This window comes from Nanorana parkeri, unplaced genomic scaffold (assembly GCF_000935625.1).
Source record: "Nanorana parkeri isolate BGI_ZX_2015 unplaced genomic scaffold, ASM93562v1 scaffold285, whole genome shotgun sequence".
Lineage (NCBI taxonomy): Eukaryota > Metazoa > Chordata > Amphibia > Anura > Dicroglossidae > Nanorana > Nanorana parkeri.
In genome coordinates this window covers 1,190,618-1,206,987 of record NW_017306553.1, presented here as the reverse complement: position 1 = coordinate 1,206,987, position 16,370 = coordinate 1,190,618, and the positions used below count along the sequence as shown (strand labels likewise).

Sequence of the window (16,370 nt, the reverse complement as noted above, 5' to 3'; positions counted from 1 at the left end):
ACAAGGCACATACTAGGGATACAAGATGGTGCTCGGCCACTCCACTTCCCAGTCTTTAGACAGGTCCTCCTGCTGCTCCCTGTGCGTTTGTAAAATTGAGAGGCACACTCATACTGTAGCTGTGTGTGAAGATGGTGGTGGCCTTTAGGAAGTTCTCCAGGTGGAAGGGCCGGCTTCTTGGTCGGGTAGACATCACTCTTCTCCTTTGGTAATGAACTTGAGTATAACTGATGTATTGGGGTCTCCCTAATTACAAACAAATCACAGCTTTCATGAGAAACCTTCAACCAAAAAGAGGAAAAGTCATATTGTCATAGCTGCAAATTTGCCTTCAGAGACCCACCAAACCTTCTATGATCAAACATGGCATCAGGGACCTCCAACATAACTTAGTAAGTGAGCCACTTCAGAGTTTATGGAAATATTTTTTCTGTATAGGTTTATACCAGACACATAGGACATGAGTTGCCAACTGTCCAATATTTGCTGGGACAATCCCCTGTCGCAATGATGCTGTGTTCCAGGATCACAGTGTCACCCGTATTTGGGTTAGTGAACATAAGCAGTAACTAAAATCGAATGGAATTAACTTAAGGTATTGTGACCCCGAGTGGGCAGTTCCCACATATTTAGAGGAGAGACCATACCAGAAACTGGGCATGGGATGGGTGTGACCGCCTGAAAAGTGGACATGTCAAGCGTGGGCCAATGGTGGGGGTAAAAGTGCCCCAGGGACAGGGGTTATTATGATGGTAAGCATAAAATAAATATTTTACATGCCCTGCAGGCAGAACATCAGGTTTAAATTAATGCACCCCAGCTGCACATGCTAACCTTTCCTTTACTCACCTGCTGCTCTGTTCAGCTGCTATGAAAGAAGAAAATACTTCTGCATATAGAGGACCATGTGACTTAACCTGGGACACTCTGGCCAGCGTCGTGCCCGCATACACATCTCCCCGCCCGCTCTGGTTGCTAAGAGCCGGGTGAGGAAATGTGTATGGCCCTTACACATCTCCCCGTCCAGGTCTTAGCAAACTGGGATGCCAGGAGCTGGGTTTGACGCCAAGGGCGCAATTTGTAGTAGTTTCAGAGCGTCCCAGGTTGCTATGAGCTGGGCAGGAAGATGTGTAAGGGAAATACACATTTCCCCGCCCGGCTGACAGAACCAGAGCAGATGGGGAGATTGTGTATGCAGGCGGGATGCGTGCCAGAGCATCCCAGGTTGCTAAGAGCTGGGCGGGGAGATGGGTATGGACCTCAGACATCTCTTAGCAACCTGGGATGCTCTGGCCAGCGTGCCGCCCAGTTCCTGGCAACCAGTGACATCACTGGTTGCCAGGAGCTGGGTTTGACGCCATGGGTGCAATTTGTTGTAAATGGACCCCTGGTTTCAGAGCGACCCAGATTGCTAAGGGCCAGGTAGGGAGATGTGTAATGACTATACACATCTCCCCGCTCAGCTCTTGGCCTGTTATTGCACTTATCGAACACATATAACAAAACATTTTCAATGGTGGATTTAACAGACCAAATATAGACGGTTAATTATTAGGCTTAACATCCCTTTTAATGATTTTGCTGTTTTTTTTCATTATATGACAAAAGAAACACTGTGCCCATTGGGTCATATATTATTATTTTCTATTTTCTCAGTTCACTTACAGACCCGCGATGTAAAATTTGTTTGTTAGCAGTTATGTGTGTAATCTGCCTGTGACTTATAACGATCCCTGGCAGCTTTACGCAGCATCATATGGTAAAGATGGATTACATACGGCATGATACAGAAACCAAGACACAAAATGGATGACATAAGGCCGGATTATCCAGAACACACACAATCCTCTTTTTTTTTTTTTTATAAGATACAACTAATGATGTATTTCATGTTTAGTGAAGAGATCTGGACGGCTTACAAGACAGAGAAAGAGAGCTCACCGTGACTGAACCTGGGAGGGAAGTACTTTCTGGCGCACTAAATCGGGGATCTTCGGCTCCCGGCAAGCTATAGGAAAGAAATGGTTAAATTGTATCTCTGTAAAGATAAAAATGTAACAATCATGTACAGTATATCCTTTCTGTGCAGCCTGTCCTTGGATCAGTGTCAGGTCAATCCCCAAGCTTTATGGCCACATGGCTCATTCATATGGGCCATTAGGCTGCTGCCTTCAGATGCGGCTAAACGCTTTTATTGTATGGCCGCATACACACTAGGTGATTAGCTGCGGCCAGTTTGTATCCGGCCAGAAAAGCCGCCCCTGGAACAGACAATCTGCACCTAGGGTCAGTCTGACGCCCCTGGCCAGCCATTTATTTATGCAGGGTACACATCTGGCCACATGGTTGATAGTCGTGGCTGTTTGTACACAACGTGTTTCTGGGGCCAAAGTTCCTCTGCCGCACATTCTTGCCCGTGGAGAAGCTAATCGCCCATAAAAATGATCACTTACTTTACAGACAGAGACTTCCATTTTCGGTGTCTAAAATGTTTTCATCACAAACACTCCTTCTGAAAAGTGTTAAAGCACCTCCACATACACCCCCGTTAGAGGAAATATGAGACTGTCATATCTTTGGCTGTCAGCGAGCAAAGACAATGGTGCTTAAAGGGGATGGTTTAAGGACAATGTCAGTGAAAAAATTTTAAGAAATAAGATGTGTTTTTCAAAGAGTTACTACAGCATTTATTTTTTTTTCACCGACGATGTGGCTGCTTTCTAAAGAATACGAACTGCAAGCCTTTGCAACTTTTACTTTGATGCACCTGGAATGTATTTAGTTGATTTAAAATGAAAATTCAATATAAATAATACAATTCTTGCATAAGTCAAATTATGCCGGGTTCCCTTTAAAGAAGTTGTAAAGTCCCAGCATCTCCTCTCCTGCTATAACATCAGCATTGTAATAGGAATGCATAGAAGAGTTGTTTTTGATAATACAATCAAAAAATCCCTTTTATGTAGTGAGTGCTGCCTTCCGTCTGCCCATCACTTCCAACAATTTCCTGGATTTCCAGCGTGCTTTGCATCTCTTTCCCTGCTGCTTGATGTGATGCAATCTCCATTTCTCAATACTACATATTCCATGATACATTGCTTCCAGCAAACAATGATAATGTTACATTGCTCAGAAGTTGAGTTGTAGTTCAGAAGGCAGACTCTGGGAGAGCGGTGACACAGGAAGTAAATATTGACAGAGCTGAATGAGTTTGTGTCAGTGCATTGAGGAAGTCCATCCTATAGGTATCTTCAATAAGTAAGTTTACAATCTTCTAGGTGGATCTGGTTATTAGGAGTGGGGATAGAACTTATGGAAATTCAATATAGAAAAACAGATTAATTTTTTATTTTTTAATTATAGATAACTTTTAATATACAGTGCAATTATATTAATGGTATTCAGATCACTGCAATGAATTTATAAATATGGAAATATTTAGTCTTTTTATAACATGATAATTTTTTTGTAGCTCATAGCAATCGACAATGCCTGCCCAACAATGCATTTAATGCCACCCTAATCCCGACAGGGCACACAGAAAGCCTTCAACATATTTTTCTGATTATATTCAGCATTTACCCTGAAAGGAAGATGGAATTACACTGAAAATATCCACTTCCAATTTGTCTGTGTATGTTTAATCCGGATAAAGGAGCCAGGGGACGCAGAGTCTGAGTGGGATAGGCAGCAGTGGTCCTTAACCAGCTCTGTGCCAACACAGAGGGGGGCACGTCTGAAAATCAAGCTATGAATATATGAACACACTCCGTACTTCTCGTAACAGAAGGGGGGGCATCTGTCTGTTGGGTATATACTGCAGCCAGTGCTCCTCATAGGTGTCCATAGCTCTGGTGACCTCTAGCAGGTGACAGGTCCTCTTAGCTCCTTGATGTTCTTCCAGGGCTCGAGATCTCTCTGTATTCTGACTTCTGTACTCGGGTGACAGGGCTTCACCTCCCCTGTCCCTGCTCACTGGAGGGATCATCCTTCCTGATCTCCCCTGATGGCCTGAGCACACACTTTCTGAGAAGAGTTCCTGTCTCTTCAGAAGACCAACACAGCCCATTTATCTGTAGAATATATTGTTAGCTGGCTTCGGGTTCCTAGTGTTGGTCAGGCTCTCGTGTCCCACATACAGTATGTTCCTTCTCTCTCATTGGTTTACCATGTAAGGAAAAGATGGCAGCCGCGCATGTGCAAAAACCGCATTCCGAATGACCAGATGCCTGCCCTGTTTTGACCTCGGCTACGTTGACTACTCTTCTTCTGGACATCTCCAACACGGTGCCCGGTCTCCCTACTGGCACTCCTGCTTCTCGCTGTCCTCCCACACTCTGTCTCCACCTCCAGAGAGTGCAGGACATGAGACGCAACAGAGGCCTCCTCTTCCACCGGTCTCCTGCCAGGTATGTGACAGGTTCCCTCACTCACTCAAAGGTTCCTCTATGGCAACGGGAACATCTTGAGGAACACACAATGGAACTGATGGAAAACTCAGATGTCACTTCATCTCATAATCCACAGCCCATCATTTATCAGGCTGCAGAGTCTTTTCTAGATATTATCTAATAAATGTTCACTCATTACTTCGCATGCAGTGTCACAATGTGCTTAGAGTAGCCCAGAAGGGCCTTTGGCCAGGAGAGGGGTCTACATGCTGCTCTGGCTAGGACAAAGGAAAACTACTCAACAGAAGCTCTCTTGTAATTCACATACTAGTCATACCTGGCGGTGAACCTCCTTTATCTGCTTCTCCCTGCCTGCAAACTCCAGATTGGTTAGAAGATGACCACCGCATGCAGCACGCTCCTCCGAGGCAGGTCCACCAATTGGTATCATCAAGCAAAATTCTGCCTTTGCAGCCAGGGCCAGATTTACTCTCTCTGCTGCCCCAATGCCAGGTTCCTCAATGTGCCCCCCTACCCTCCCCCCACCATATGGAGAATGTCAGAGCTGCAGGCTGCATACAGGCTGCGACATCGCCGTGATCACTTGTACAAAACAAGCAGCTGTTTCCCCTCTGTACATTTAGCTCTGCTTGCCCAAAGAGGGACTAAATGTAGAAAACAACTACCTGCCCGGCACCCGGAAATGCATGTCCCGGGCATGGGGAGATAGGAATTCCACACTCCTGCTGCCCCTCTACTCTCTGCTGCCCCAAGGCTGGGCCTTGGTTGGCCTTGTGGGAAATCCGGCCCTGTTTGCAGCGCTAACTAGTATTAAATTAGTCCATAAATTCCGCACATTTTTCTCTTACCTTTGATACAAACAGGCTGTTTGCCAGACCACTGCCCCGTTTCCAGGCATTTTCTCTCCTGGTTTCCACTGAGGACATGGGAGTTGTTACAGAAGTAATGGACGGTGGAGCCTATGGCCACTTTGTTCCCAATTCTATGAAACTCCTGTTCTGATAATTTTCTATAACCGTTCAATGGCGGTCCTGGATCTGCACAGCTCTTCTCTTCTAATACTAAACACAGAAGAAAGGAACAGTAAAACTACAAAATATATCCTTTAAAACATATGTGTTCGCTCACCTCCCGATCTACTGAGCCGACCTGTGACAGTTTCATTGTCACAGGTCAGCTAGAACTATGAGGTTTAAATAAAATATTGACCCAGATCTTCATTAAACTAGTTCTAATTTTATGTGTATTATACATACAGGAAAAGTACATTACATGTGTGCTACATTAGCCCTGTTCTGACCTATTTCTGCAGTGCGTTTGATTGCACATCATAGAACCGTACTGAAATTAACTGTAAATGCATTTAAACCCATGTAACTCTGCTTGTGGGATGACATAAAAAATGCATTGTGGGAATTTTAATTGCATGCTGAGAGCCAAACTCTTCCCGTATGCCATATGCATGAGAATAAGTCACATGCGAAACACACAGAATGACACTAGGCACACTTGGTGGATGCAAATAGTCATGCATAGTAAATGACTGATAGCATCTAAGCAGGTTGAAGTATTCTAAAATACTCAAATAAATGTGTTTACATCACCCGAAATGTTAACTGTATTGGAAAATATTTCACATTCTAGGCAGATGTAAAAGTACACATTACTGCAACACTGCATTCATAAAATATATATATCTAGATATATATCTAGATATATATCTAGATATATATATATATCTAGATATATATAGATATATATACATCTATCTTTGTTTAACAAACAAACATTTATCACATGAAAAAGGATTCCCTGAGCCCCATGGTTTGTCTGCTGAAGAAGAGTCAGCAAAGAAGAAGCTTCATGCTTTTGAACTCTTCCTTTCTTTTACACATATTCCTCTGTCCCCTTTCCACCTCTTGTAGGAAGCCTGATGTTTACAGAGCTCAATTGGTCAAGCTGAAATGAAAGGATATCTAAACCCGAGAACAAAAATCTAATATATTGCAGCTTACCAGTCCTCAGATGTGGTGAATGCATTAGGATTTCTTTCATGCTATTTTTGTCTTTTATTTTCACCTGGTAATCTTGTGAAGAACACATGTCCTGTCCTTGGGTGGCCATGCGTGGCCTTGGGTGGCTATGCTTATTTCACTGAATGAACGGAGTCATGATTGTCCAGGGAGGCCTTTAAACATGTCTTCTTCTCTTTACCTCCATTACTTGGGCGGTGAGGAGGTTAGTAGTTTACAGAAAGAAGATAAAATGTTGTGTGCTTTCCGTTCAGCCCACAGGAAGTGACAAGGATACTGCTTGATGGACCTGTGTCTTTATTCAGCCTCAAATACTATCAGGGTTATTCCCTAAAGGGTGAAGAGTTTGGAGAAGGAAGGAGAAGAGAACAATCTAGGCCAACATAACTGATTTGGAAAAATTATCCAATTCAGCTCACTTTCCGGTTCAGCTATGTTGTCCTAGATTGTTCCCTTCCCCTGCCTTCTCCAAACTCTTCACCCTTTTGTGAATAGACCTGTATATGTAACTATGCACTGCATTTTCTGTACATGCAAAAACTGTTCTCAGCCTAAAGAAAAAACAAATGCAGCCACCACATCTAAGGACTGGTAAGCTGCAATATATTACATTTTAGCTCTTGGGTTTAGATATCCTTTAATTTCAGTTTGAGCTCTTGAGCTCTGTAAACATCACGCTTTTTACAACAGGTGGTAAGGAAACAGGAGGAAAAGGTGTATAAAAGGGACCACGAGTGCTGTATACTGGAAAAAATAGGAATTCAAGATATTAATATGCAAAATTTCACCTGAGCAAAAAAAATTAAAATGTTTTTATATATTTTAAATTTTTTCGTTCCAACCATAATAAATAATTCAATAAATAAATTGTAGGGGATGGGAAGGCTGGGTGGTGGAAGGCAGGTACATTTCGCCACTATTTGGGCTGTGGTCCCCTTAAGGGACCCAGAGGGTTAACCTTCCTGACACAGGAAGCAGCTAAAAGGGTCAGCAACGCCAGATTCACCCGGACAGTTCGGGTTTTGAATGCTTTGTCCGGGTTTCATGGCAGCAGAAACCCGGACACAAGATGTTAGGCAGACAGGGGCAACCAAAATTAAGATAGGGGCTACTAGAGTGTTCGGGTTTCGCTTGAAGAAAAGGTGGCAACCAGAGAGGAGTGTGGGAGTTGAGGAGGAAGTCATCAGTTGTAGCTGTGTGTGAATGTGAGAGAGCTGCTGGGTTGCTGTATTACTGCACCGCTGTGCTACTGTGCTAGGCTGCAGGACTAACATTCCTGGGAAGGGATCCCCCAGGTCTGGGACTTTATACAACCAGTCGGTGAGACATCTTTTGTTTTGTTATTTGTGCTGAAGATAAGCCAATATTTGTGTTGACCTTTTTCTGCTGCACTGCAAGAGCAAATAAAAAGACTTGTGTTTTGGAAAACCCGCTGTGCGAGTGCTCTGTGAGCTCCCCAACATCACAAAATAAAATGTTTACAAAACCACTATATGTTACCTTTATAAGGCACGATAAAGCAGGTGGATGTATCAAACAGAAACCACGGCCATGTTTAAAATAAAAAAACGTATTTATTTTTCATATAACAGGTTGTCTTTGCTTCCCGTGTGACTGTCAGACTGTGATCTCAGTCTGCGTCTGCATACAAGCAGCAAAATTCTAGATATTATCATTCTGCAATGACTCCGCGCTCATTCCTGTAGACGATAACCTTCGCAGAGCTCCGAATACTGCAATATAATGTACAGCGAGAAGAGATTTGAAGTCAATTCCCCGAGTGACACCCCGTGTCACCGGAAACCGATCTGCAACATCAGAAAACTCTCTGAATTGTGAAAAACGCTCACATCAAAAATTCAATTATAATGAGCCAGGAAAGGAGTGACAGAACCCATCTGGATGGTGGAATTAATGAATAGAATGGCCATGAAATGTTCATGTATTCTGATCATTAAGCATGTGACACGCTTTTCTCCCTGTCCTGGTAAATTGCGCAGGAAGTCAATCACCAGCCGCCTGTCACTCTGCGGTGGTTAAATTAGACCCAGTGATTGAGCTGTAAAGAGAATCTCAGCAGGAGTCCTCTGAGGCTTTGTATCGAGTGGGATTGAGTTTAGACAAATCTTTCAGAATATACAAAATACAGTATATTGTAATCTTCTATGTAGTTCCAGTAAAGTATTACGATAATCGGACCATTTTTGACGTAGCTGAGACTGACAACTTGCACATTCGGTAGTCGGAAGGGCTTGTTATAGCACGCAGAGGTTTTCCAACTTGTTGGAATCAAAATCCTTTCACTTTCTTTTGAGGACAGCGTTGGAGGTTTGTAGGTAAGTCTTGGGTTGGCCCCATTGGCCTGGAATCATGGAGGTTCTCAGAGCTTCAATAGCAAGCCCAAAGAGAGTCTATCTCCCTGGCGCCCAACCCGGAGAATGAGGTCCACATGGTACTTGACTACACATGACCCGAGCAGCCTGTGGTTGGAGCAGGATCACTGATTTGCAAAATGGTAATACCAGTGATCTCTACTAGTGATGAGGCTGGGCTTGGTGTAAACTCAGTTCACCTGAGTTCGTCCAAGCCCACTCAAAACTCTGACCTCCATCCGTTCTCCTGACCCAATTAGTTGTAGGGAAGCGCATTCTCTGCCCTGCAGCTATATGTCACAAAGAGGCAGAGAATGCCCCCACCGTAACAGATTGGGGGTGACGGTCAGAGTAATGTGCAGACTTGTGCGAACTTAGGCAAACTGAGTTCGCACCAAGCCCAGCCTCATCTCCAAATTCTACTAACCTCATGTAACATGTCCACAGTTTCTCAGTCTTCTACAATATTTCTCCAGCCTCCAATGAAATTGGTAGCCTATGTACAGACATTAGTACACATGTGTCCTGAAAGTCTAGTCAGATCCCTTGGAAAAGTCTCATTATTGGGTTTTGGTGCTGTTATGGAGGCGTTCCAAGTCCAGGACGGACAAAGTAGTTCAATCAATCCTAATCCAATCAACCCTCCCACCTGCTGTGCCGTTCCTTGTCACCCAAACGTCCAGCCCTGAAAGAGCAATTTAATCAAGTTTTATTAAATTAGCATTTTCCACCTGTCTTTGTATTCTCCTGCCATGTAGGCACCCAAGACAAAAGAACCTAATCAGATAGCAAGGGGTTTAAAATGCCCTCTGGGACTAAAGAAGAGCAGGCTTCGTTTGAACAACATCCATTCCCTACAGCAGATCTGCGTTTGGCCAAATCTATTATAAAGGATTAATACCTCATTGGAGCTACAGTCTTGTTGGATCATTTGCCTGTCTGTTCCTTTGTCATCACATAAACTTACTGCATGCTCATGCTCTGCTTTGTATTATCCAAATGGTGTCTGAGAGAGTGCACCTCCTTGTCCATTAAATGCGGAGACATGCAGAATGATCCTTCCATTTCCACTCGGCGCCCTTTAGATTTACCACTTGCAGCCAGCGGGTGGCGAGACAACAGAGCCAGCTAATGATCAGAATTTTCTGAAAGCACCCTGAATTAAATATGTCTTTGTAATTAAGGATTTTATATAAATTATGAAAATAATTGCAAACACTTTGGTTTACTGCATAGGTTTACAAACAGAAATTCAACTAATATAAAACTATTATTAAAAGCCATGCTAGTTTCCCTTTAAAAGCAAGAAAATCCTAAAGGGCAAGGGAGATAGAGGCAGACAACCTGCAGTTTATCCGTCCAAAAGATCACATCCCTCTTTTCCTTTTAGGTGTGCTGGTTTGTTGGTCATCCACGCAGGAGATTGGTGGCTGAAAGCAGTCACATCCAGAGGAATGGCGGGGATGTTTTCTTTATACAAATGAATATGCAGACTAATCATCTGAACATATCAGCAAATGTTTTTATAGGCTTACAGGCCGAAAATCTGAACTGGCAAAACTGTAAAGGATTCCAGTAGAAGTCATGGCATGTCGCCAGCTCAGAATCTGTGGCTTCCACATGAAGCAGGACCCAAGCTACGAGGGACAGCACCCAGAAGTCAATGCTCAGCACAGCCCTCCCGCCTCCCTATAACATGTCCCGGATCAATGCAGTGCTGTCAGCCCCTCCACTCAGCCATCACTCCCACAATGCCTCGCTCTCAGTCTCTTCACTGACACGGCCGCACTGCCCCGCTCTCCTCCTCTCCGGCCCCGGATGGGAAGAGGGACTGCCTGGGTGTAACGAGTCCCGAGGGGTCAGACCGCTCGGGTCTCTTCAGGTGCAGGGACGGCCGCTTTGCGTTCCACGGTGGAACGCGGAAGCCGCTCGACTTCCTGCTTGTGGAGCCAGTGGCCTGCGTTCCACGGTGGAAACGCAGAAGCCGTTCGTTCCGGCGGCTGGCTCCTCCCACATCCCTGGGCTATTTAAAGTCCCAGCTGAGGCAGCATGGTGTTCCACTATTGGAGTCAGAGCACCTCCTGACACCTGAACCCAGCCAAAACCTCTGAGACCTGCAGCCCTGCCTGGGGAGGACCCCTATTGTTTAGCCAGTGGACCTGCACCTTACACCTCTATCTGAAGCACCAAAACGCAAGTACCCCACAGGGGAAACCTTAAACCAGCTCTTAGCTCGTTACATCTTGTGTGGGATACGGACTGTCTTTATTACCACCTCCTGGCATACATGAGTCTAAGTGGCAATTCACTACCTGTAACTCTGCCTACCTCCTATTTTTGGTTGGTTATTAGTAACCTAGGCTATGACGCAATAGCTCTGCTTTTACCTTTTGTGTTACATACGGCTGTGATGCTAGAGTCCCAAACTCCCCGCCTAAGATTGAGAGTGACGCCTGGGACTCGAGCCTGAGAAGCCGTCTCCACTCACCACCCTACCACTACACTCCGCAGTTGTTCTGCAGCTCCCGCCCGCACGATGGAAGCGGAGTATCATCCGCCGGGACCGGCAACAGCACGCCGCCTTCCGGGACCTCGTCCGGTCCTTCCCCAGCCATGTAAGACATCCCCCGAAAATAACACCTAGTGTCTTATTTCGTGCAAAAAAAAAAATAAGTCACTGTCTTATTTTCGGGGAAACACGGTATACGTTGCTACTCCAGCAAGCGTGACACTGGGAGACTAGACTGCACCCAGTTCATAACAGGCCTTGGACCAGTACCAGTCCATGGTCCAGGGATTGGGGACCCCTGTGTTAAAGGATCTAGTGTGGCAAAGATCATTATATTCTTAAGATGCTCAGCCCACGGTTTGTTAATTGTCCTGGATTCTCCAACAATGAGGTCTTTCTGCCATAATTCCTGGCTAGGTTCCTGTCCACCTGGAAGTTTGCTTGTTTCTGCCCACCTTTGTGTGTTCCAGCTCCTCTTGTTACATTCTCTATAATAAGAATAAATATAAAACCCAGAAGGAAGAGTGGGAGCCCCTCATAATGGGTTCAGCAGGTGTGAAGTAGCAGGAACTCAGCTCAAAGATCTCATCAACAGAGTTAGACAGTTTAACTCTCCCGTATCTACCAAACACTGAAAATAGTTTTTGGTGGATCCGTCTGGAGACGGCAACCCGCAGATGCTGCAGTGCCGTCCGTCCGTTTTTTTACTACGGGCGGACGGCAAGAGGTTAAGCTAGTAACTTCCACTGCAGATATAAATTCATAGCCCCAGCGCAGCTATATACTTGCATCCGCTCTGCAGTTGGGGAGTCTCGGGTCTGCTATAGTGAATGACATTTTGTTGCTGAGTACACTTCAGAGTATATCTGTAACACTATCAATCTTACATCCATGGATCCCTGCTATTCCCAGATGTTATTCAGCATCGTGCCAGAGAGACAAATTACACTAAACCTTCATCCTACCCTCCCAATACTATCAGATTGTCAGTATATTTAATGTGACATGGCCATCCATCACCAGCATTGTGTAAACAAGTCACAGGATACCGCTGTCCTACAGAATACATAATGGGATTCAGAGCTGCAGGGGGAAGAAGGACCTCCCTGACTCTCATGGGAGTTAGCAGTATCAGAGCTTTCACACTAGCCAACAAGGTATTACTGCACTCACAATGCTTACACATGACAATCAGCAGTAATGCAAAACCTTGGAGAGCCCCAGAAAAGTTTATTAACTCCTGAAGTCTCAACACATGGCACAAGGGGCTTTAAAGGAAGAGGCGGTGAGAGATGCCAAACCCTCTAAGTGGATGGTGGTGGTCTGAATATAACGGTGGCAGCTCTGCACTTGTGAAAGATCAAGAGAGGAAGTGCACTGAGCATTTGCCATGGCAATGGGACATGAATGGCTGCTGGTAGTCTAAACATACAGAGTGTGGCCTGCTGTGTCAACCCTGCGACTGTGGAAGGAGTCAGAGAGGCGGTACACGAGTATTTGCCATGGCATGTGGACCTGAGTAGCTTTTGGCATTCTTAAGGTAAAAGGCATTGGTTTGTGTTGCAACCACTGTGCTTGTGGTAGGACCAAGAGAGGCAATGCAATCACTGCCCTGATTGAATCTAAGGACAGTAACCTGGGAATATGTCTGCAGAATAGCCCTTCATCCCTTGCAGGGTTCACTGGTGAATACCAGACATTGTGCTTCAAGCTTCTTAGGAGCTACATTCACCTGGTGACGTGGAGGGTTCAAGACAGCAGTGACAAATACAAATATTTGGACTCTGAACCATTGGGGACGGCTGTCCTTTTCTTATAATTTTCTGGGATTGACCTGGTGTGAAGGGTAATGGATGACAACCTTTTAATTAAACACAGGAATGTGTCATTTACCGTCAGCAACATGATGTACCGAATGATCTTCCATCTTCATTCAATGATCCCAGGGGGTGTATGAAAACTATGGTGCACTAGGATTGGCTGAAACCATATAGCGGACTCTATGCTATTAAAAAAAAAAAGTAGAAGGAACTCACCATTTTCACAGTGTCTTCCCGTATACCCAGCTAAACAAGCACATTTGTAGTATCCGGTTTTCTCTACAATGCACGTTCCATCATGGAAACATGGCGAAGGGGAACAGACTGAAAGATATAAAGAAGAGAAGGAAGAAGAAGGACATTGTAATGTCATGCCTTTTTCTACAGATTAAAGTGACCCTGTCGCTGTTTCAATCGTTTAAAAAAAAATCTGCAATAGAAAATGTTTTTTACCCACCTTCCCTGCTGCCCGCTCCTCAGATCTTCCTTCTGTTTAACAGCAGAAGCCTCACATACAACAGGAGGGTCTCCCGCTGTGTGATGTGGTTCCATCCGCCAGCCCCTGTGTCATTACTGTGTCCTGTAGGGACCAGCAGATGGAACCACAGCGTGTGGCAGGGACCAGGCATTTAATATACCCAGAATTGTATCTGATAAGTCAGTAGATGTAACTTTTGAACAGTGAGATCTAAGGAATGGGCAGCTAGACAAGTGAGTGTAGAACATTTTCTTGAACATGGTTTTATAACATGTGTTCTTTTAAATTTCACAAAATGCTGGTTCTTGAAATAATTTCAGGTACATATAAAAGGTAAGAAAAAGTGCCTTTCACCTAACTATGTCACTAGTCAGGTGATTGCAGTAAATCTTTAAACGTCTGCTGTTATCACATTTCAGCTATCTATAGTGCTTCAGGAATCCTTGCTGGTGTATTAAATGCTTATTTGTAAGGCAAAGCTTGTGTATATATAGAAACAAATTCATCAATTTTATATGAAACAATTAAACTTAACTCAAAACCTTTATGGTATCCCTCCAAAATTGTTTTTCACTTCCAGCTCAAAAAAACTTATGTGAGCCAGCAAAACAATCAAGTCATCTTCTTGTCTTCTCTAAGCCTCCGCCTATTGATCTGTTTTCCTGAATGCTGTAATATTATACAGTTTGTAGTATTGTAAAGTAGGATCAAGATGAATCAGGCTCTTACAAAGATGGCAGTAACACAGCCAGAATTCAGCCATCTTTCTGATACTTCAGCGGTTTAAGAAAACCACCTCGTTGGTTTATATATAATGGCAACATCGCACCATCTTTCCCACTTATTCAAAGAAATTTACACATTTCGGAAAGTGTTTAAAAAAACTCCCCAGGGTATTTCAGGCATGAAAGGTGTTATATAGATACATACAGTGCTCAATTCTGGGGCTGTGTCTATGGTTACGTCATAATTTGGCACTCAACAGTCATTCCAAACACCGAGAACAAATACCGAACTCAGAGAAGCTGAATGGTGCTGAATGTGTCTCTATTAGGGATGAACGAAATTGGGTGCTTTTATTTTGCCAACAAATTGGGACATTTTGATGTAATTTCACCATTTTCACAACAAACCCCTGTGCTCTACCTCTAACTCAGAGTACCTCCCACTCTGGGGTTAGGAAGTTATAATATTTAATTTTTATTGATTTATTTATTTCCATTGTTGACCTGTACTTGTACACCTTACTTTGTTGGAATGAACATTGTATCCTAAAACAAACATAAAAAAATGTTTACAACAGAAATTCCAATATTTTGGTAAAATTGGTGAATTATACAGTCAATGGGAAGAGTGATATTTACGTGTTTTGTTTTTTTGCAGGATTACAATAGGTCCATAGGTGTTTTATTTGGTTCCAAGGGTACTAAATGGTCCTTAGAGTTACAAAATCTTCTTTAAAGGAAGCTTTCCCACAAAGTTTTCTTACCCTTTAACCCCCACCTCCCCCTTAACTCTTAATATATTGAATTCAGAGGATAAGCATAACAGCCAGGTGCTATCATTTTTTCAGAATAAAGGCTAGAAATAGGATATTTCTCCTATAATAGGTGTAAACATGGCTTGGGACTACAATTTTAATGTGGTGCCTTCACTTTAGCTTTCTGTCTACTCTTATTTAAGCAGATAAAGCAACTCTTCCACTGTGATCCGATATTCCAGCTGGTGTGTAGGAATTGAGGGAAATGTTATGTTAAGAAGGATTACTGTACCTACATATGACATTGAATATGTACAAATGTGACTTTTTGGTTGCTGTATACAGTATAAGGACTAAATGGAGATACTAAGATTTTATAGAGTTACCTGTAACTTCTTGAAATGTAGCATAGAAGCCATCAAAGCTCTTGGACCCATCAGATCTGAAGAGAAGATGCAGTGCATTTCCAGAGCTGCGGATGGGTAGCGGTCGTTCGTTGCCGCAGAAACGCTTGATGATCTTGGCATCCACATTGTCGCCGTCGCGGATTTCTAAGTAATCGTACTGGCACATGTAATCAAACTCCAAACTTAGCATTGCAAACCTGGGGCAGATAGACAATCATAGAAATATAAAATGTGATGTCACTCCTATAATGTTTGTTTTATATCTGGAAAGCAGTGATGCCGCTTCTGTAGTATACTGTATAACGTTACCTGTAAGAGAGTAATTGCACCCTTGTTAAAAATTGTATAATTCAGAGCAAATTTTCTAAACCAGGGTTCTCTAGAATGGTAGGGTTCCTCATTACATTGTTAGGGGTTCCATAAGCAGTAAGCAATGGTGAATGGTCTCCCACCAATCAATGAATCTTCCACTTTCAATGACCACCAATGTAAAGAGTCACTTGTACACTGACCACTAATGTTAGGGGCCACCACAATTTTCATTGCCTCTGTTTCTTTTCTATTACTGTTATTATTCATAATATTTTTTCAAGATTATTACTGAATATTCTGTCATTTACAGCAAGAAGGTGTTAAGAATAATGATGTATCTTGGGTTTCAAATTCTCTAGATGCACCACATTCCTTATTATCCAATTAAAACTTTCTACAACTTACGGATCACTCTAGTTGATCATGAGCTATAGGAATAATCATTGTTGGCATTTTTCCAGAGAACTGTAGATTAATTCTAGGATTCTAGGGTAAAAGGGTTGAGAAAAGCTGATTTAGGGAGCAATGATATATATAAATTATATAT

General features: G+C 43.4%; 1 protein-coding gene across 1 annotated transcript in view; it reads right to left on the bottom strand.

Annotated features, from left to right (window-relative positions):
- The window catches only part of PAMR1 (peptidase domain containing associated with muscle regeneration 1), a 41,591-nt gene that overhangs the window by 4,083 nt on the left and 21,138 nt on the right, over positions 1–16,370 (bottom strand). Inside the window, exons 5-9 of the mRNA XM_018557481.1 lie at positions 15,491–15,708; positions 13,363–13,470; positions 5,261–5,473; positions 1,942–2,008; positions 14–246 (exon numbers count right to left, since the gene is read on the bottom strand). Coding sequence (XP_018412983.1) covers positions 14–246; positions 1,942–2,008; positions 5,261–5,473; positions 13,363–13,470; positions 15,491–15,708 — 839 coding nt within the window. The remainder of the gene's footprint in view (positions 1–13; positions 247–1,941; positions 2,009–5,260; positions 5,474–13,362; positions 13,471–15,490; positions 15,709–16,370) is intronic.